The sequence below is a fragment of the Dasypus novemcinctus genome, chromosome 2 (genome assembly GCF_030445035.2).
Source record: "Dasypus novemcinctus isolate mDasNov1 chromosome 2, mDasNov1.1.hap2, whole genome shotgun sequence".
In the NCBI taxonomy this organism is placed as follows: Eukaryota; Metazoa; Chordata; class Mammalia; order Cingulata; family Dasypodidae; genus Dasypus; species Dasypus novemcinctus.
In genome coordinates, this window is record NC_080674.1 from 190,799,671 (window position 1) to 190,821,770 (window position 22,100).

The following is a 22,100-nucleotide window of genomic DNA, read 5'->3' on the forward strand; positions in this document are numbered from 1 at the left end:
GTTTAAAAAGGCAGCATGTCTTCCGTCTGTCTTCTTCTTGGGGCATACGCCTTTGAAGTCCTGGGCTTCCAGGTAGGAGGTCTGGCTGCCCTGCAGCCTACCAGCTGAAGAGACCATGAGGTGAAAGAGATGCCCGAGAAGCCCCTGCTCTTTGAGTCTTCTCATCCCAGAAGACATGCATGTAAGAGAGCAAACCTTCCAGAAGATTCCATCTGATTGTCATCACAAGGGCCTTTGAGGAAAAACCACCTTGTTGAGCTCGGTCAACCCCCCGGGCCCTGAGAGATATAGTGCTTATTAAGTGACTCTTGGCGGCGGACTTGGCCCCGTGGTTAGGGGATCCGTCTACCACATGGGAGGTCTGCGGTTCAAACCCCGGGCCTCCTTGACCCGTGTGGAGCTGGCCCATGCGCAGTGCTGATGTGCACAAGGAATGCCATGCCATGCAGGGGTGTCCCCCGCGTAGGGGAGCCCCACGCGCAAGGAGTGCGCCCTGTAAGGAGAGCTGCCCAGCGCGAAAGAAAGTGCAGCCTGCCCAGGAATGGCGCCGCACACACAGAGAGCTGACGCAGCAAGATGATGCAAAAAAAAGAAACACAGATTCCCGTGCCGCTGACAACAGAAAGCAGGCAAAGAAGACGTAGCAAATAGACACAGAGAACAGACAATGGGGTGGGGGGGGGGGTGGGGGAAAGGGGAGAGAAACAAATAGATAAATCTTTAAGTGACTCTTACTGACCAGTTACGTAGCAACAGACAACCAGAACAGACTGAATTTAAAATAAAACCTACGGGTACATAAATGCATGGAAAAAGTAGAAAAGATTCTAGAAAGATTTCCCCCTAAAACATTACCATCATGTGGGGAAAAGAGTAGGATTGGGGTGGGGAGTGGAGAAGGGAAGTTTGAATTTCATTTTTCACTCTAAACACTTCTGTATTGCTTAACGTTTTTCTCCACAGGTTTGTATTTCTTTTGTAATAAAACAATTAAACCATAAACAATGTATATTCAAGGAAGTGGATGTGGCTCATGCAGCTGGGCTCCTGCCTACCACATGGGAGGTCCTGGTTTTGGTTCCTGATGCCTAAGGAAGATGAGCAAGACAGCAAGCTAGCCAAGAGTGCCTACAGCTGCAAGCAGGAGAACTGCATCCATCATCCAAGTGGAATCTAAGCCACCTCTCGACTGAAAGGTGGAGTGGACATAACCATCCCAGGGCCCACAGGATGGAGGAATAGAGTATGCATTAGAGTGGACTACTGATATTATACTATGGAAATACTGTGATTCATAATGGAAGTAAATGTAGCATTGATGTGGAGAAAGTGGCCATGGTAGCTGCTGAGGGTAGGGAGTGGGAAGAAGAGATGTGATGTGGGGGCATTTTCAGGACTTGGAGTTGTCCTGGGTGGTACTGCAGGGACAGTTACTGGACACTGTATGTCCTCCCATGGCCCACTGGGTGGATTGGGGGAGAGTGTAGACTATAATGTGGACCATTGACCATGTGGTGCAGCAGTGCTCAGAGATGTATTCACCAAGTGCAATGAATGTCCCATGATGATGGAGGAGGTTGTTATGGGAGGAGTGGGGTGAGGGGGGTAGGGGGAATAAGGGGACCTCATATTTTTTGAATGTAACATTAAAAAGAATAAATAAAGACAAAAAAAAAAAAGACAGCAAGCTGATACGACAGGCTGGCACAATGAGCTGATGCAAAAAGATGATGCAGTGAGATGACACAACCAAGAGACACAGCAAGGAAACACAATGAGAGACACAACAAACAGGGAGCAGAGGTGGCTCAAGCGATTAGGTGCCTCCTGCCCACATGGGAGGCCCTGGGTTTGGTTCCCGTTGCCTCCTAAAAAGAAGACGTGCAGAGTGAGCACAAACAACAGGGGGAGGGGGAAATAAATAAATCTTAAAAAAAAAGAACAACACATATTCGACTGGGAAAAAAAACAACCAACAGTAATTCAAACGGGAAAGAATTAAGACCAAAAGATAGCAAATAAAGTCCTCTCCCCAAAGGAGAACTGATAAATAAAACCAAGAAAGGGCTCTTCCGAGTTCAACAAAAAGGAGATAAATCTCTACCAAGTATGATCAATATGTATAATATTACAAATGAGAACAATGAAATTTAAAAACATGAAAGAGGGAAACGGACTTTGGCCCAGTGGTTAGGGCGTCCGTCTACCACATGGGAGGTCCGCGGTTCAGACCCCGGGCCTCCTTGACCCGTGTGGAGCTGGTCCACATGCAGTGCTGATGCGCGCAAGGAGTGCCGTGCCACGCAGGGGTGTCCCCCGCGTGGGGGAGCCCCATGCGCAAGGAGTGCACCCATAAGGAGAGCCGCCCAGCGCGAAAGAAAGTGCAGCCTGCCCAGGAATGGCGCCGCCCACACTTCCCGTGCCGCTGACGACAACAGAAGTGGACAAAGAAACAAGACGCAGCAAATAGACACAGAGAACAGACAACCAGGGGAGGGGGGGGAATTAAATAAATAAAAATAAATCTTTAAAAAAATAAAAAAAAAAAATAAAAACATGAAAGAGATACTCTCAAACAACTCTAGTTTAATAGGTCTGAATGAAATCAATTTCTAGAAAAATATAAATCACTAAAAAATTGTCCTAAGACTCAGGAAAACAATAAATTGACCAAAAGTTATGAAGAGGTTGGTGAAAGGGTTGAATAGGACCAAAGAAGGCATAGGCTGAACTGATACCAGTGCTGTAGCAAATCTTCAAAGAAAAAATAAATCCTATGATGATAAACTGCTGTCGAAATCCAGAAAAGAACATTTCATCCTGCCACTTAAAAGTGATGAAGACAGTTAAGGCAAATTCAGAACAGTTTCGCTTATAAGCAAACATGCAAGCAGTCCAAGTAAAGCATACACATATTAAATCCAGGAGTACTTTAAAAGAATAATACACCATGACCAAGTAGGGCTTATTTTAGGAATGCAGGCATAATAACTCTAAGAGGAACCCTATACATTAATTCAATTATCTTCTGGGTTAAAAATAGATATGATATCTCAATAGATGTCAAAAAAGGTATCTGATAACAAAGTTAATTTTTAATAAAAACTCTAAGTAAATTAGAATAGAATGATACTTCCCAACCAGGAGAAAGACATCAAGAGTTAACATCATACTAATACATTAGAGGCTTTTTTTTTTTCTTTAATAAAAATCACAATGGAGTTTGTATCTTGAAATTTGACCAAATAATGTTCAAGTTCATCTGACAGAATGGGTAATCAAGAAATAGTTGACAAAGAAGTATAACAAAGTAGGCTGGAGGTTGAACTACCAGGCTGTAAGGCATACTCTGTGTGGTGGTTTGAAGCTGTATGTGCTCCTGAAAAACAAGTTCTTAAGCTTCATCCCCTTCTGTGGGTGTGAACCCATCGTAAGGAGGACTTCTGCATGTGGCTCCTGCAGTGAGGCGTGGCCGCCTCAGTCAGGATGGGTCTTCATCCTATTACTGGGGTCCTATATAAGTGGAATGAAATTCAGACAGAGACAAAGTCACAGGAAACAAGAAGCAGAAATGGAACCCAGAAGAAAAGGTAGACACCAGGAGGCACTGCCATGTGCCCACCTAAGGAGGAAGGCACTGCTGGCAGCCAGCCCCAGAAGCCACAGTCTTTGGGGAGAGAGCATTGTCTTGATGATGCCTTGATTTGGACTTCTCCCCAGCCTCAAACCGTGCCCTAATACATTCCCATTGTTTAAGCTGAACCATTTCATCAGATTTGCTTCAGCAGCCTAGGAAACGAAAACACCATGCTAGTAGTTAAGAGAGTGCTACTCAGTGAGCCCCGAGGTGGATGAGACTCGTGGTTGATGGCACAGACAGATGCAAGATTGTTCTTCCGTGAGCTAGAGCGGTTGTATGTCACTATGCAGGCTGCTGGGAATATGCAGAAGCATGGACAAAATACAATTAGTGTGCCCTATGGACCGTGGTTAATAGCAACACTGTAATATTCTTGCATCAACGCCAAAGATGTACTGTGTTGATAATGGGGGGGGCATGGAAAAAGTGTGTAAGATGTACACTATGGGCCACGGTTGGTGGCAGTAGTCTGATGACATTATCTCATAAGCTGTAACAAATATTTTACCATGGTGTGGTGTGTTGGTGAAGTTACTGTATGGGAATTCCACACATGTGCGTGATTGTTTTATAAGTTCACAACCTCTACAATAAAAATGTATCTTTAAAAAATGAAGGTATCTAGACTTCCCTGAATGTACCTTCTTTTGTAGTTTTGGTTTTGGAACCATGTAATAATTTTTACATAATCTTAAAACAATTAAGATGAAAAAACACTGAATATCAAGTTGATGGCTTAACCATACAGAGAGAAATTATTTCCAGTGAATTTAAAACAATTATTTGGTGGATATCTTTAGTGGGATTTATCTTAAAGGAAAAAAAGACTGCAAAAAATTACATTTTCAATAATAGTACTGCTGGTAAAAATAGTTATTTTGGTTATTCATAGATAAATTAAATCAGACATTAGGAATCCAATTTTATGATAACAGAAAGATATGAAAAATAAGAAATGAAGTTTAAAAATGATGTAATAGTTTATTAAAATTGAAACTATCAAGATAAAGAAATAATAGGGTGGATTGAGGGAAAAATACACCAAATGTAAGGTAGGAATACTGTTAGTAGTAATTTTTATTTTTATGTTTTTGTGGTACTGGGGGCCAGGGATTGAATCTGGAACCTTGTATGTGGGAAGCTGGCACTCAACCACAAGCCACATCAGTGTCCCTGAGTTGATTTTTTCATTTGTTTTGCTTGTTGTTTGTTTTTGCTTTTTGAGGAGGCACCAGGAACTGAACCTGGGACCTCCCATGTGGGAAGTGGGTGCTCAACCACTTGAGCCACCTCTCCCCCGGCAGTAATATTTTGATCATGCTCTTGCATAGTATCAAATGTTTCACAACAATACAAGATTTTGGTGGTGAGGTGATGTATGGACCCCTGTATGATGTTATGTATGTTTGTTCTGTAAGTTTACAACTTACACTGAATACTTATTATTTATGTATGTTCATGTATGAATGATATACTTCAATAAAATAAAAATAAAAAAAAATAGAATATTAAGACAAAAAGTGTGCTACTAGTGTAGGAATAAAGAGATGCACAGACTGACCAGAAATAAACCTAAGTGTACTATGGATGTTTCACAGTTGATAAAGGTGGACTTTCAAGTTGGTAGAAAAATAATACATTTAATAAATGATATCAAGAAAACTGGTTCAGCATTTGTAAAAGAAATGTAAATTCCTACTTCACACTATGTTAAAAAAAAGATTATTTGAATGTAAAAAATACATACTTGATTTTTTAAATTAGGTTAATTTTTTATTTTTCAGGAGGTACCAGGGATTGAACCTAGGACCTTGTACATGGGGGCAGGCGATCAATCACTTGAGCTACATCTGCTCCCTGAGGTTAATTTTTAAGGATGAGGAAGAAACTTCTAAGCACAACATCCTATAGGAAACTATCAAGGAAAAGTCAGTTAAATTTGCCAAAAAAGGAAAACTTTCTACAGGGCAAACCACTGCTGAGAAGCCAGAAAAACAAAAACAAAAAACACTGATAGCAAGACATTTAGACAAAAGGTGAACAGCCTTAATCGATAATAAAGAAGTGGAAAAAGGTGAAAAACAGGCAAGGATATGAACAGGTCATCACAAAAGCTGAACTGCCAAAGGGAACTCAAATGTGAAAAAAACACTTGACCTCACTAGCTCTCAAAATGAGATGAAGAATGGTTTTTTGCTTATCAGATTGAAAAAATTCCAACAACGCCCATCACATCCAGTGCTGGTGGGAAGAACGGGGTTCTGCAGATAGAGGTGTGACACTGAAGACCTTTCTGGAGGAGTGTTACCTGTAAAAATGCCGAATATGTGTACTGTGGTGCAGCAATCCCCAAATTTATCCTAAGGAAATAAATGGGTGAGAGTACAAAGAGGTATAAAGATGTTTATAATACGGCTGAGGCGGCACTGGTTAAATTATTCTATTATTTACCGGACTGTATACTTGAGAGTAATTAAAATGGGAAATGTTACGTTGCAGTTATGTTACCATGATAAACAAAGGTATTGTATAGTCATAAAATGGAACACTATGCAGCCATTTCAAGTGGTGTACATCTCTCTATTGACATTAAAAGCCCTGTGGAACATATTGCTACATTAAAAAAAAAAAGATTACAAAATGGTGTGTTTAGAATAATCAGATTTTGCTTTAATAAGAAAACTCCAAACGTCTTTCTCTAAAATACATAAACACACCCACACACCCGTTCATTCACAATCTGGAAGGATATACACCAAGATGTAACAAGGAATTAACCATCCCCGAGTCATGAGATTAGCGTGATGTTCACTTGCTTTTTAAATGTACTTGGGACTTTGTGAAAAGTTCTGTGTGCAAAAGCAATGAAAGTATTAAGAGGATAGGGGAGAGGGTGAGGTTCAGTGGCTGAGCACCTGCTTCCCATGTATGAGGGCCCAGGTGCAATCCTGTTTTTTTTTTCTAAAAAAAAAACACACACATTAAAAAAAAGGAGCAGAAGGGTGCAGGTGGGGAGTAGGAAGAATTGACCGGCGTTTAGAGAGATTAGGGAAGCCTTAGATTCTTCTGGCCCAAAAATACAGTGGGAAGACGGCTGGGCAGTGGCTTGGCTGGCGACAGATGCCCTGAAGAGGGGTAGAGAGGGAGGCTGGTTCCGTGTTTCTGTTCCCCTCACACTCACAGTTGCTGCCACCAGGAGTTCAGGCCTCAGCTGGGGCCACCAGCTGCCGGAAGGAAGAAAGCCCGTCCTCGAAGGCAGGGCTATCCCTGCAGGACACGCCTTGCCTCACCGCCTACTTCCACTTGGGCCCCAGTTTACCAGCCTGACTTCCCACATCTCTCCAACTCTGTCTTTCCATTCTCCATCCTCATGTCACCCCCTTCTAGAACAGTCTGCTCAGTATTTCTGCCCTCTCCGTCCTTGGCCGTGCTAGCTCACAACCTGAACGGCTCCAGGTTGTTCTTTCTCCACCCTGGGCCTGGTCAAGCCTGGGCACTGCTTCAAAACCTCCAGTGGCTTCCCCAAGCCCAAGGGATCAACTATGAACCCTGCAGTGTGTCACTTAAGGCCTGAGACTGGCCCAGACGCCACCTTCACCTCACTCATTGAGTGAGTGTCCCAGGTGTGTTCCAGCCACGGAGAACTGTTAGCCTGTCGCCAAAACACTGCGCACTTTTTGGGCATGTCCTGTGCCTTTGCCCCTGCTTGTTTTCTCACCTTTCCCTGAGCCACCTGTCTTCATGCTATGGCTCCAACGGCCCTTCCTCCCCGAGACCCTCGGGGGTCCCTTCCCGCTCTGCCCCGGCACAGCCTCTCGTACAGTCCTCTCTCGGAAGGGCCCTTGCCATTTGCTGTTTCTAAGGTTCAGCGCACCAGGTCTGCAGATCCTGGATTAAACTCTCTGGCCTCACGAAGGCAGAGCAGCTCAGCCGAAATTCAGCTTTACCTGAGAATCCAAGTCTTCTCCCTTTAAGCAGAGATTGGCATCAAGAACGTTGAGTCCCACGAGCAGACCGACAATCACCATCCCTTCTTCCTCCATCATTAATGCCTCCGGCTCATAGAACTCACTAGAAGAGATTTGACATAATAGGGGAGCTGCTCAGAAATACCTTCTGCCTCTCTACTTTTCCACCCCGGCCTGCCTTGCCTTTTAGACTTGCAGCTGCCGGCCTGGCTTCTAGCTTCACGGAGAAGCCAGAAACTACCTAGTATGGACATCCTTCTTTCCTTTCACTCTCCCCTATTGCTTCAAGGGACGCTACTTCTTCTCCACCCTCTTCTCTGTTCTCGGGTCTAGAAGGGGCTCCTCTTTTCTTCTGTCTTTGGTGGAACTCCTCCGTTTGGAGGAGCCTTTGTAGCTCTTCTTGGCTGTTGACAAGTCTCCACTGGTTCCTTCTTCCACATTTACTGAACTACTCCTACACTTACACTCATACAAACAGGAATAGGGATCCCATAGCCACCCCACACCCCAAAACAAAACTCTTCCATCTTCCTTGGGTCCCAATGAGCAATATTTGCTGCTTATGCTTCCCATCTGCTATCATCTCAGCCATTTGCAATGTGGCTCTGCTCTCTCCCTATTACTGCTTCTGGACACCAGTGATTTGCTAATTTACCAGATCCAGTGGCACCCAGGCCATTGTGTATGCATGGGAAAGTATTGTCCTAAGCATTAGTTCACTAGAACAAAATTTGTAACTCAAAGTTACTCAGTGTAACTGTATTCAAAGCACTGAAGATAGGAAATACTTAAAATCAGTATTCGTCGTGTAAAGATAAGCCATCATTTGAAAACACTGAAAAATTGTGGGTGATATGCCAAGCTGCAAGAAACATTTCTTACTCCAGTTAGGCAAGGGAATTAAACTTTAGAGAGAGTCATCTCTTGTAAATTCTCATTGTCCTAAGAAAATTCCGTTTATAATGATTATGTTTGATTACATGGTAATAAATAGTGTTAACCACTTTAAGTCTTTACTGATATTTAGAGATAACAACATTTTACAAGCTGGATATGGAATCCTAAAATAGGTAATTTAGGTATGTTCTCTTACAAAAAAATACCTTAAAATTACCTACCGCACCTAGTTCTAAAGTCATTTTTCCTATTATCATCCAATCTAATAAATAGTATTTCTTTAAAACTTAATGGAACAGGCTTTAAGTGCCTGTTCCTAAGTATTGATATCTTTGAAGAATTATCTTCAAAATGACACTATACCCATTAAATATATGTCCCAGAGACTTAAATCTTTGGTCTGTTCATTTGCCATTGAGGCCTGAATCTCAGAAGAGTTGCAGCCAACACCTACTCTCCAGTTCACTGCACTCGCCCAGGACAACTACAAAAGGATGATGATGGACAACACCCATCCCAAAAAACAAGGAGTGTCTTCTACTGCAAGCAAGACAGTTCCAAACACCTGCCCCATGGGATCTGAGTGCGCTCTCAGTCCTAAGCAGAGTCAGCCTCACCATCCTCAAATCCTCAATACTGAGGAATGAACAAACATAAGAGGGGGATGCAACTATGGACCAAAGTAGACTTATTATTCTAGCAATGGACGACCCTGTAACACTGATACAAAGACAGCAGTCACAGAGCTTCCGAGGGGAGGGAGAGGGAAGAACAGGTGTCATATGGGGCATTTTTTGGACATTAGAATTGATATGCACAGTATTGCAATGACAGATAAAGGTCATTACACGTTTTGTCAAAACCTATAAAATTGTGTGCTGCAAAGTGTAATCCACAGTGTAAACCACAGACCATGGGTAGCAGCAATGCCTCCATATTTGTTCATCAATGGTAAACAAATGCACCACGCTAATGAAAGATGCTGTTACTGGGTGAAAGTGTGAGAGGGGGAGGAGGTGGGGTGCATGGGAATCCCCCCATATTTTCAATGTAACTTTTATTTAACCTAAAACTTCTTTAAAAATGAAAAAAACATTTAAGCACTTTTCATTTTGAAATGCCACATGAATCTTCATTTATAATGACTTTCAGATATCAGAGGTCAAAAAATGAAATACTGCTATTTTAAAACTAAGCCACAGACTGCTTAAGATTGGTAATGATTTAAATAAAATTACATGCTTTTGCTTTAATTAAAATGATCTACAGAGTTATTTTCTAATTATTTACAAAGCTGTCATAAGCCAAGGTAGGTGATAATATACCTTAAGAGATGTTTATTGTCTGTAAGCACTTTCAGATAATCTGCCAGTTTCTTTTGCATGAGTGCAAGATAAAGCCAAGCTCTTCCTCTTCCCACAGCTGTCCTAGAATTAAAACAGATAAACTGTTGCTACATAACAACAAAGAAAATAATCTCAATTTAGCCAGAGCGCCTACAAGGCTCATACACAAGCTTGTAAATAGAGAGTATATTGTTAAAGAAGAGTTGCTTTTATGCTGGGGAGGGACACTGCTGGGGATGGCCAAGAAAACTATGTACCTTTTGTACTGTTTGAATTTTGCACCATGAGTGTAGCAGGTGTGTGTATCTTTTATTTCAATACAAAAGGAAAAAAATCTGACTTCTGGAACAAATACAATTAGATAAAACTTTGTGCAGCTTCACAACTTTTCCCAGGGAGTCAGGAACAATTGGGTAAAATTTGTATAGTGAATACACATTCTTTCAAAAAGCCTAATATAAAACATAGTCATTGCCTGTTAAAGTGTTGAAGTCTCATAAACCTTCTAAGGCCTTAGCTCAAAGGTACGGTTTTGAAAAAGTCTGTTTTTCTCCTCATTAAACATTCAAGAAGACAAAACCCTCCTAATTGCAGACCTAAAACTGTTCAAGAAAAAGAAAAAAAAAGTTCTGTTCCAGCAGAGTAAACTGCATTTTGTAACATCCAAGGAAGTGTAAGGGGAATGTGTATCAATCATCTGCAGAAAAGGAAGCTCTCTGAGCCGTGGTATTACCCCAGGGTGAAACGGACCTCAGTGATTTCAGAAGCTGGGCTTCTGAAATTATCTTAACCTAATTTCATTAATTCAAAAGGCTTTGGAACACGCACACAAAAACTGTTAAATCACAGCAGAAGGATAAAGTACAAAGAAAAAGTTATTTAATGATTGCGTGATGTGAAAAAATGGCCACTGCCACACACTGCTGGGAGTGTGAACTGGTGTAACATCTTTTCTAAAGATGACATCAGGTATCAAAACTCTACACCTAATAACACATCCTAAGGCTGTAACTCGGGACAGACATAAAGACACTGTAATGTTCGGGGATGTTCACCGCAGCGCTGCTTGTGAACGTGAGCATTTGAAGACAACCACAAAGCCCAAAGGCGGTTAAACACACCGTGCAACAGAACCGTTTGGCCACTGAAAACAATGATGTTGTGAATTTGACATGGAAAAAGTTTTAAATCTAATACTAAATGGAAATAAGGCTACAAAACAGTGTTTTAATACTTTTTATACATTTTAATACTTAAATTGTTTTATTTTTGTTTCCTTTTAAATAAGCAGCAATACCTCTAGTTGGTTCAAAAAGTCTTAAAAGGCCAACAGTTGCAAAACTCCCTTTTGACTCTTCTCCACCTTCCTACTTCCCTCTTCCCCATATATTAATATTCTCTTCTTAGTTAAGGTTGATGAATGACCAAAACGTTTTAAGCATATGGAAACAAGTACAAAAGTCCCCTTTCCACAAAAAAATTACCATACTATACATGCTGGTCTACAATTTGTTTATTTCCCTATTTATCTTGAAAATCTATCCATTATCAGTACACAAAGACGGCAATCATTTTTTACAGCTACAGAGTGTTTTGTTATAGGAATGAACCAATTTATTTAACAGGTTCTCTAGGTTGTTTCTAATCTTCTGCTGTTACAAATAATGCTGCTATAAAATAATTCTGTATATGTATCATTTTGCATGTATCCTTCTTTAGGATAAAATGCCTAGAAGTAGGATGCTAGGTCAAAGGGTGGATGTATTTTATGATTTTTGTGGATAGCACCAAACTGTCCTTCACAGAAACAAGTGCAATATGAGGCTACTGGGAGAGGGAATAAAATAAAAATAGAATCTTATCTGACTATGCACGGAAGAATCTGGAAGGATACTGACCAGGATATCAGTAGGTTTTTTGCTGGAGAGTGAGATAATGAAAGTTTTATGTCAGCTTTGTTTTTTGTTTTTGTACATTTTTACCTCCTAATTAAAAATTAAACAATAAGAAAAGAGGATTATTATTGTTTTTAAAGAAGGTTATTTTAATTTTCAAAAGAGAGAGAGAACACTTGTCTGGGCTTAAGTGTGAATATTTGAAATTCTATTTATTATATAAAGCCATGTTCAATTAAGCAATGACTTGAAAACACGGACAAAGTTTAGGTGATCGGCCATATTATATAAGATAATTTTTAATCTCAATTAGACAAGGAGTGCAAAATTCATTTTGCAAGTTTCAAACTGCCTTAGACTGAAACAATTTCCTAAAACAAAAAACATGAGTCATAACTTCCAAAATTCTGTACAAATTTCAGAACTTTTGTTCCTTTTTAATGAAATAGTAAAAATGCTGTGTGTTTTTACAAAGTAAAACAGCAGCTCTTCCCACATGGTCTCTCCATGTCTCCTCTAGAGGCACCAAGGGAAGGGAACTACTTGTGCATTTATTTTACTTTTTGGCAGCGTGAGGATTTATCCTACCTGAGCTTGTCACCTGTTTGGTAGCCACAGGATTCATGAGAAAACAGATGTGGTGGATTTAGCTCACAGAGAGCTTTGAGTTAGCACAACAAGACTTTGAATCCCTACAACACTCAAGGTCAGGAGTTCTTAACAAGGGGTCTGTGGGCTTGAATTGAAATTCAAAAAACCATTATTCTTGTGGGGACATGTTGCTGTGGGTGTGATATATTTATTAAATAACACACCGTACATTGTGGACTTAGTAAGGAGTCTGTGGTTTTTACCTGACTGGCAAACGGGTTTGTGGAACAAAAAAGGTTAGGAAACTCTGGCTAGGTGCTTTACTTTTGAGGGAGTGAGTTGGATGGGAAGGTAGTTAGAAATCATATCATATAAAGAACTAAAGAAACAAGGCAGAAGACTCAGTAGGCCGAGGAGAGAGGTCACCAAATAAATATTTGGAAGGCTGTCATGTGCAAAAGACTTTTTAACACATATCTGGTGGAGGCCCAGAGGGTGACCCAGGCATGGGGACAAAAGGCTTAAGTCCAGTCTTCAGGGGGATGTACAAGGGCTTGACAGCAATGGAGTTTAATGGGAAAATCATGGGTTTCAAGAGTCCAAGAGACCTGTGTTCTCTTCCTGGCTCCACCACTCACTTGCTGAGGGACCTTGGGCAAGCTACTTAACCACTCTGAGCCTCAGTTTCCACACTTGTAAATGGCATATCAACAGCTATTGTTGCGGAGAAGTCAATGCAATAATGAAAAATAAATGTCCTTAGCACAATGCCCGGCATGTACGTGGCCCTTCATAGATGGCGATGCTTATTATTTTATTGTTTGAAGAGAGAATGGGCTGGCAGCAAAGAAGGAACAAATGAAAAAAAAGGCTCAACAGTCCAGTCCCACCTAGGAGATGCTGCAAAAATTCTTTCCCCTCAGCCCCAAGATTCTTGAGGGGGACTAAATGCCAGATTCCATGATGACACCTTATTTGTGTTCTGTCCAGGTTTTGATTTTCAGTCTATGCAGGGGGGTACCACAGACAAACTCAGACATGGGAAATGACTCCTGAGCCCCAGTCCATTCGCAAGTGCCCCTTGTCCTGGAATCTAAAATCTGGGCAGAAAACTGCCCAGATGTACCCAAAGCAGTGATTCCAGGAGTGTAACAGTGATTCCTTTTATTTCTCTAACTGCTCTTTGGTTTACAATGTTGTTTTTCACACACCCCCCACCCCCGACCTACTTGTTGCTCAGAATAGTCCTGTGTGGCAAGCAAGAATCACTATCCCCATTTTAAAGAAAAGGAAACTGAGGCTCAGAGCAGGGTGAATCTTGCTCAAGATCTTGTGGATAATGAGCAGCAGAACTGGGAGTAAAGTCTAAGTAGGGTTGGAACCTGCTACGATTTGTTTTAAATTAGAAAAAGTTTCATCAGCAAGGAATTGAGAAATAGGCAAAATAGAAGGGAGGTTTTTGTTCGTTTACTTGTTTGTTTTTCCCCAAATATCAAATCAGTGAAACTACTTCTCACTCACTTTAATTCTGGCAGATTTTTGACACTAGTGGCTATATCTGATGCTTCTGGACAAAGTTTCTCCACCAGCTCCAAAGGACCAAAGAAAGATTTATTTTGGCCAATAAAACTCTTCTTAACTAAAAGGGAAAACAAAAGAGTTATTCATTAGAAGAGGCAGCAGAATCTCCTCAGGGGCCCCCAGTTTTTCCCCTAAAAGCCAAGTGAAAGCTGCAGAGCTCCACTGCTTAATCCTTCTGTTGTAGCCTTGAGGCCTGGCAGAGAGGTCAAGTAACAAACCAGCTCTCTCCTCCTCTGGCAACAGGGTTTCTCTGATATACCTACCATGCCTCATACCATGGCTTGTGAATTCTTCCTTTTTCTCCCTCCTACCTGATGATAAATCAGTGCTTGATTTCCTCAACTCATCACCACCATTTCTCACCTGTATTGCTGCAATAACCTCCTAATTGGTCTCCCTGCTTCTAATACTGTCTCCATCCCAATCTTAGAATCTGTTCTCAATCTATTAAAGTTCTTTCAAATATAAGTCAAGTCACATTACTTCCTTGCTTAAAACTCTACAAATACATTTAGAAATAGCATCCAATTCCTTGCCATGGCCTCTAAGAACCTACTGATTCAGCTCCTCCCCCTCACTGCGCAGCTCAGTGACCTGGTAAGTCTTCCTCAAACCAAGCCCCCGCAACTCAAGGACTTGTCTGTTCCTTTGGCTAAGAACGTTTTTGCCTCAAATCTTTGGGAGGCTAACTCCTTTTCCTTGAGGCCTCAGCTCAGGCTTCACTTTCCCTCTCATCCTAGCTGAAAGGCTGAACCCATTTCGGTTTCTTCAGTTAGTAGCAGTTTGTAATTATGATTCTGCCTTTGTCTCTTCCTCTAGAACTGCGCTGTCCAACACGGCAGCCACACGCGCTCCTGAACACTTGAAAAGTAGCTCAGGTGCGAGTGAGGACCTGAGTTAGTTGAGATGTTCTGTAAGTATAAAACGTACAGTGGATTTCTAAAGAGGTCAATATGATAATATTTAAGCTTTATCGGGTTAAAGTATATTAACATTAATTTCACCTGTTTCTTTTTCCTTCTTTTCAACGTGGCAATTAGACAACTAAAAATTGCATTTGTGTTTTTTGCTTTATACAATCCTGCCTTCTGTTCCTCTCGGACAGCGCTGCTCTAGAGCGTCAGCTTCTTGAGGGCAGGGACCTTGCTCGGTACGCTGCTGTTATCCCGGCACCCAGAACTGTGTTTGGCAGAGGAATAAATCTTAGCCCACGGTCCACACTACGGAACACTCACTCAGGCTCACCTTTCAGCCCGTGTTTGAGGCAGTGCTCCATCACTACAAAGAACTGCTGCAGGGGCGCGTGGTCCGCATCGAGGCTGCGGCCCAGGCTCAGGGCGGACTGGAGCAGGACCTTGATGCTGAGCTTCATCATGTGCATCAGGTTGACGCGCTCCTCCATCATCTGGCTCTTGGAGGCTGCGGGGGCAGAAGCAGGGACAGCTGGGTTGGCGGGCCGATGCGGGTGGCAGCCGGGGCAAGAGAGGCAAGACGGGTCCGGCGGTGCCCAGGCGGCCTGCTCGCGGCGCGGACGTCACGGAGCCCCGGCCGAGCTCAGCCCACCGCGCCGGCCGGGAGTCAGAACAGAACCGCCGGGCTCCCTCCTGGAGTCCCCTCCTAGGCGGGTCCGCGCGTTGCTAGGACAACAGCTCTACCAAGACTCGCCGCGATTGGCCACCCGGACCACCCCGGAATTCTATTTCTGACCAATGAGAGCGCGCAAGCTACGGGAAGCCAAGAGGCTGTGCGGAGAAAGTGCCCCGTCCCCGGACCTTCCTATTGGGCTAACCCAGCCCAAGGCCACGCCCACGAGGCTGGTGGGCGCCATTTTACGTTCTCTAACCGCGACGTAAATCGCTCTAGCGTCACAGCCCCCGCTACGTCTTGCCGAGATTACTCTTGTGTCCGGCTGTTCCGGGCGGGTTCTTGCCGGGAGATATCTTCCCTTAGTTCTGGACTCCAATCTTCGTTGCCACAGTTGTCCCTTTGTGCACAATTATTGCGCGTTACGAGTTTAACGCACTTCAAAAAAAAGAAAACCGGTAGAATCAGATGAACTTAGCTATGTTTCTATTTAAAGTCCATTGAACTTATCCTTTTGTTTTGAGAGTAAAAAAGACTCTGATCTATACCGGATACATGGTAAGTGCTAACCAATGTTGCCTCAAACCCAGAAAGCTGTCATTCTAGAAAAATAAAAAGTTAGACCCCAGACTAAGAGTCCTGGCAGGAAAACTAACCCTAGATCCAAAACAGCCCTTTCCGGGGCCGGCGGGCGCGTTCCTTCACACCCGCACCACCTGTCAATTTTTTACAAACTTGCCAGTTAGAGGTGGGGAGGAGGGATCGTATTGATTTAGTTTTCAGTTGTCTGATTACTATGAGGTGAGGTTAAGCAAGTTTTCATAAATTTATTGCCTCCTTGTATGTCTTCTGCGAATTGCCTATTAAACCTTTTATCCTCTTAAATGTTGAATTGTTTGCCTAGATATTAATCCCTTTCCGTGCTTCATTTCATGGACATTAATTAATATGGACGTACAAATAGTTAAAAGGAGCGCAGCATATCTGTATATAGTTAACTCTAAAAGGGAGATAACATTCCGACTGTGAATTTGTAACAAAGGTATTACGTAAATATTGTGACAGTTTAGGACTAAACATTCTAATTTCTCTCAGCAAAACCTAAGAAGGGAGGGGGAGAGAAAAACTGGCTTAAACATTTCATCTTGGTTGTGCATAGGGAAAGGCGGGACAGTATTTGGATGGGGGAGCTACAGTTATTTTTAAGTTTTGAGAAAACCCTATATGTAAATTTACAATTTGAGAATGTTAATGAAATGGAAGATTGTCAAAGCAAATAAAAATCTGTAAAGCCTGAATGGGCTGATAACCACAGAAGCAATCTGTAAATATATTTACGTATAAGAAGACATCTAGCCCAGTTCTATAAATAATAGTGGTCTTCAAGAGAGTACATGAACAGGAAGTCTTGCTTACAGCTAGGCACACCCACATGTTTTAAGGAAATCCACATCCAGATCCTCAAGTTTCACAGACACTCCAGTCCCTATCTCATATCTTCCTCTTTATGCACTGACTCGGCGTATAGAAAGTTACAGAATACAAAAAATGGAGGGGGAACCTTCCTTAAAGATTAAGCAACTCACCCAAAACATGAAGTTTCCAAGTCTCTCATTGCCTCATTGTACTTAAGGAAGCCTGGTCTTGGGGGAATGGGGTGGTCCTTACTTTCTGCTGGGTATTCTCATTTCAGGTACATGGAATGGGTGGTGGGAGTGAAGACAATTTTCGTTTGATTTTCACCTCTTCCATCCTCCAATTATTGTCAAAGTGTTTCCCTCTTATGACCGTCCCAGTGGAAAAAAAAAAGCAAAATTTAAAATGCTAAAAAAAGCTAGAAAGTTTAAAAGTTTTTTGCCCTCAAATATAAATATATGTAATTATTGTGTCAATACTCATCCCTAGTATGTCCCATTAATTGGTAGTCATTTCCATTAGCTAAGTGAGCCAAAATGGCAGCTCCAAGTTTTTGATAAAAATGTATTTGAAGTACACAATAAATTATAAACCTTTTAATCAAAAAATACTGTGTTGGCAAAGGAAAGTATGATGAAATATGCAATATTTAGGTGTCCCCAACCATTTTTGAGTATTCTGGGTTAAACAAGGTGCTTCTAAGTGAAAGAATAACAAGTTTAATTAATAGTCATTTGATAAGTCTTAGTAAGTACTTTTTTTTAAATTAACATCCAGAAGTTGAGAAATTTCTTTAATGACTAGGCTGTATCCTTTTGCAAGTCCGGTGGTTTTCAATTATTTGCTTTGAATTAAAAAAAAATTTTTTTTTAAATTAAGATCAATGTGATTTGACTAAGGCATATAACTTGAAAGGTGCTCAAAGACTGGAGCAACACTGCTATAATAAAACTTTCTATTTCTTATTTATGTGAACCAGGTTTCTCAGGGATCACATTGATTTTAAAAATTGCAATAATTTTGATGCTGAGTCATGTTACACTTTGGCAGTAAACCACATATATTCATCTACAGATACATGCTAAATGGCAAAAACCATTCAGCTCATTTCAATGAGTTTATTCTTGTATAATATTTATAAAAATTGTGATACATTTACGTTGCTTTGACCATTGTCTTACTACTAATAATTCTAAAGGTAATTCATTCCAGAAGAAAAAGCTTTTAAACACCGAGAGCCTTAGTCACAAGAAAAAATTTATTAAATTTCCATTTATTTACATGATTTTTGCTCAGAAGTATGAGAGAATGACCAATATGATTTTTTAAAACACCCAAATCTACTCCATTAAGAAATGATTCTGGAACATACAGAAGAATTGTCAGTATACATAAAAGATAACATCTTACAGTTATGGAAGGTACAATGCAAAAAAAAATTGGTTTTGTTTTTGTGGAGGTTTTAGGTTACAGAAAAGTTACTACTATGGCAGGGGAGGACCACTGGTGCAGGGTCAGTGGTGGGGGGATGTGTGGGAAAGGATGCACCTGGGGCATGTCTCTATGGATATGAATGTGTTCATGTGGTCATGGGTATTATCTCAGTGGCTTGAGACCCACATATTAATTAACAAAATATTACAGTCCTGGGAGTCCTGCTGCATTTTCTAACAGAGTGACAAGAATCTCTAGAGTACATGGACAGTGCCTAGCAAAAAAGGACAGACAAATACACCAGGCCTTTGATTTTAATGCTTCTACTTATGAACCTTATTCTTATAAAATTTAAACTTTGCCTAGTAATACCTATTGCCCAAGAGTTACCTCCTGAAAACCTCCTTGCTACTCAAATGTGGCCCCTCTAAGCCAAACCCAGCATATAAACTCACTGCCTTCCCCTTGGCATGGGACATGACTCCGGGGATGGGCCTCCCTGGCACCAAGGGATTATTACCAAGTGCCAACTAGTGATGTATCTGAAAAAAGACCTTGACCAAAAGGGGGAAATATAAATACAAATGAGTTTTTATGGCTAAGAGATTTCAAAGTGAGTCAGGAGGTTGTTCCAGAGGTTACATTTATGTATATCTCACTAACTGCTTCAATAAACAATGCCTCAAGTAGGGGTGCTTCTGAGGGCTGTAGGGACATCTAGACACCATGGGCAGGGCAGACAACCCCAGGAAGTTGGCACTCTGTTGGTGGGCCTTACCTTGGAATATATGATAACCCATCTCTCTAATCTATCAGAGTTAGACTCATTTATAATTTTCCTACACATGGTTCTGCCCCTTTTATTTCAACCTATAATTAGCACTACACCTGTTAAATATATGTCCCAGAGACTTAAATCTTTGATCTGTTCATATGCCGGTTGAGCCCTGAATCTCAGTAGAGCTGCAGCCAACATTTACTCTCCGATCATCAGACTCACTCAGGACAACTAACAAAAGGATGATGATGGATAACACCCATCCCAAAAATCAGAGCATCTGCAACTGTAAGCAAGACAGTTCCATCCATCTGCCCCATGGGATTAAGGCCCCTCTCAATCGGAAGCAGAGTGGGCCTCACCATCCCCAAATCCTCAAGATTGAGGAATGAACAAATATAAGGGGAATCCAACTATGAACCAAAGTAGACAACATTATTCTAGTAATGGAAGAACTTGTAACATTGATATAAAGACAGTGGAAACCAGAGGTTCCAAGGGGAGGGAGAGGGAAGAATAGATGTCACATGAGGCATTTTTGGGACTTTGGAATTATTCTGCATGACATTGCAATGATGGATTCAGGCCATTATACATTTTGTGAAAACCTATAAAATTATGCAGTGCAAATTATAAACCATAATGTATAGACCCTGATGAGTAGCAATGTTTCAATATTTGTTCATCAACTGTAACAAATGTACTACACTAATGAAAGATGTGGGAAACGGCTGTGGCTCAAGCGATTGAGCTCCCACCTACCACATGGGAGGTCCATGGTTTGGTTCCCTGTATCTCCTAAAGAAGACAGCAAGCTGGTATGACGGGCAGGCGCAGCAAGCTGACAGAACAAGATGATGCAACAAGAGACACAAGAAGGAAAACAATGAGAGACATAACAAAGCAGGAAGCAGAGGTTCCCGGTGTCTCCCAAAGGAGATGAGCAAACAGCAAGTTGACTTGATGGGCAGGCGTGGCGAGCTGACACGGTAAGATGGTGCAACAAGAAACACAGGAGGAAATGCACAATGAGAGATGCAGCAAAGCAGGGACAGAGGTGGCTCAAGTGATTAGGCACCTCCCTCCCATATTGGCGATCCTGGGTTCAGTTTCCAGTGCCTCCTAAAGAAACAGAGAAGATGGACAGATACAGCAAGTGCAAACAATGGGGGAGGGAGAAAATAAATCTTAAAAATATATTGGTTTTAAAAAAAAAATATGTGAATGGGGGAAAGTGTAAGGGGGGAGGGGGCAGGGTATATGGGATTCCCCTATATTTTCAATTTAACTTTTATGTGATCTAAATAAAGCATCTTTGGGGAAGCGGACTTTGTCCAATGGATAGGGCATCCGCCTACCACATGGGAGGTCTGTGGTTCAAACCCTGGGCCTCCTAGACCTGTGTGGAGCTGGCCCATGTGCAATGCTGATGCACTCAAGAAGTGCCCTGCCATGCAGGGGTGTCCCCCATGTAGGGGAGCCCCATGCACAAGGAGTGCGCCCCGTAAGGAGAGCCGCCCAGCACGAAGGAAAGTGCAGCCTGCCCAGGAATGGTGCCGCACACACGGAGAGGTGACACAAGATGATGCAATAAAAAAACACAGATTCCTGGTGCCACTGATAAGGACAGAAGCAGTCACAAAAGAACACACAGCAAATTGACACAGAGCAGACAACTGGGGGGTGGGGAAGGGGAGAGAAATAAATTTTAAAAATCTTTAAAAATATATATATAAAAAAATAAAGCATCTTTAAAAATAAGTTAAAAAAGAGGGGAAGCAGATGTGGCTCGAGCAACTGGGCTCCTGTCTACCACATAGGAGGCCCAGGGTTTGATTCCTGGGGCCTCCTGGTGAAGGCGAGTTGGCCCGCACGGTGAGCTGGCCCTTGTGGGTTGCTGGCCTGCGTGCAGTGCTGACTTGCATGGCCTGCTGGCCTGTGCAGGAGTGCTGGCCCATGTGGAGAGCTGGAGCAGCAAGATGATGCAGTAAAAAGAGACACAGAGGAAAAACAATAAGAGATGCACCAGACCAGGGAGCTGAGGTGGTGCAAGAGATTGAGTGCCTCTTTCCCATTTCAGAGCGTCCTAGCATTGGTTCCTGGTGTCACCTAAAGAGAAGAGAAGCAGATACAGAAGAACACACGGCAAATGGACACAGAGAGTGGACCATGAGCACAAAAGAATGGTGTGGGGGGGTAAATAAATCTTAAAAAACAAGAAAAGATATGATTCGGGGGGAGGGAGTAGCCTAGACTGGAAGTTAGAGTTTAAGGGAAAAAAGGGAAAATGAAAATTTCAAATTTAAAGAACACATTTTTAGGATGGATGATGGTGCTTATCACATCATGAAGATATTCACTAGATAACATTTAATAATATCATTGTTAAAAAAAGTCAATATTAACAAGCCAGAAAATGTATTCAGAGCAGCCTTAAATTTATGACAAAGAATTTCATGTCAACTTTAAATGTTGGGGATGGATGTTTTTAGGGAGTCACATGAGCAGAAAGTATGACGACCCCTGTCCCTGAAAATCAGAGTTGGGTGGCAGCAGCTCTAACCAACATTTCTGGGTACACGGTTATGTTCTGTAGCCAACTCATCCACCCCCTGCTCTGTGAGTCACCAGTTCCCATTTGTGCTCAATTTATATTCACGGAAAATCAGAGTTGGCAGGACCTTTGGGCCATTCCATCTCTTTCAGTCTTACTAGTTTTGTGACCTTGGCCAAGCTATTGTCTCTAAGCTTTGTTAATCACAGCTCAACACAACAGGGTCACAAAGTTCTACACTTATTGAATGGACGAATCCATGGTCTGATCAGGGATCTCAAACTTGGCTATCTAACGAGGTCGGGCCTATAACATAAATGAGGGCAGCTTTCAGAGGAAGAGCTCAACCCCTCCTGAGCGCCACCCTCTTGCTGGGTGAATGCTGGTCAGAGGCCAGATCTGAGCTTTCCGCAGAA

At 42.0% G+C, this 22,100-nt stretch overlaps 1 protein-coding gene across 2 annotated transcripts in view; it reads right to left on the reverse strand.

Moving 5' to 3' along the window:
- The window catches only part of RUFY1 (RUN and FYVE domain containing 1), a 53,845-nt gene that overhangs the window by 27,889 nt on the left and 3,856 nt on the right, over nucleotides 1–22,100 (reverse strand). For both annotated transcript variants that reach the window (XM_023588340.2, XM_012524567.3), the window contains exons 2-5: nucleotides 15,164–15,337; nucleotides 13,859–13,976; nucleotides 9,831–9,932; nucleotides 7,588–7,711 (exon numbers count right to left, since the gene is read on the reverse strand). In XM_023588340.2, coding sequence (XP_023444108.2) covers nucleotides 7,588–7,711; nucleotides 9,831–9,932; nucleotides 13,859–13,976; nucleotides 15,164–15,337 — 518 coding nt within the window. The remainder of the gene's footprint in view (nucleotides 1–7,587; nucleotides 7,712–9,830; nucleotides 9,933–13,858; nucleotides 13,977–15,163; nucleotides 15,338–22,100) is intronic.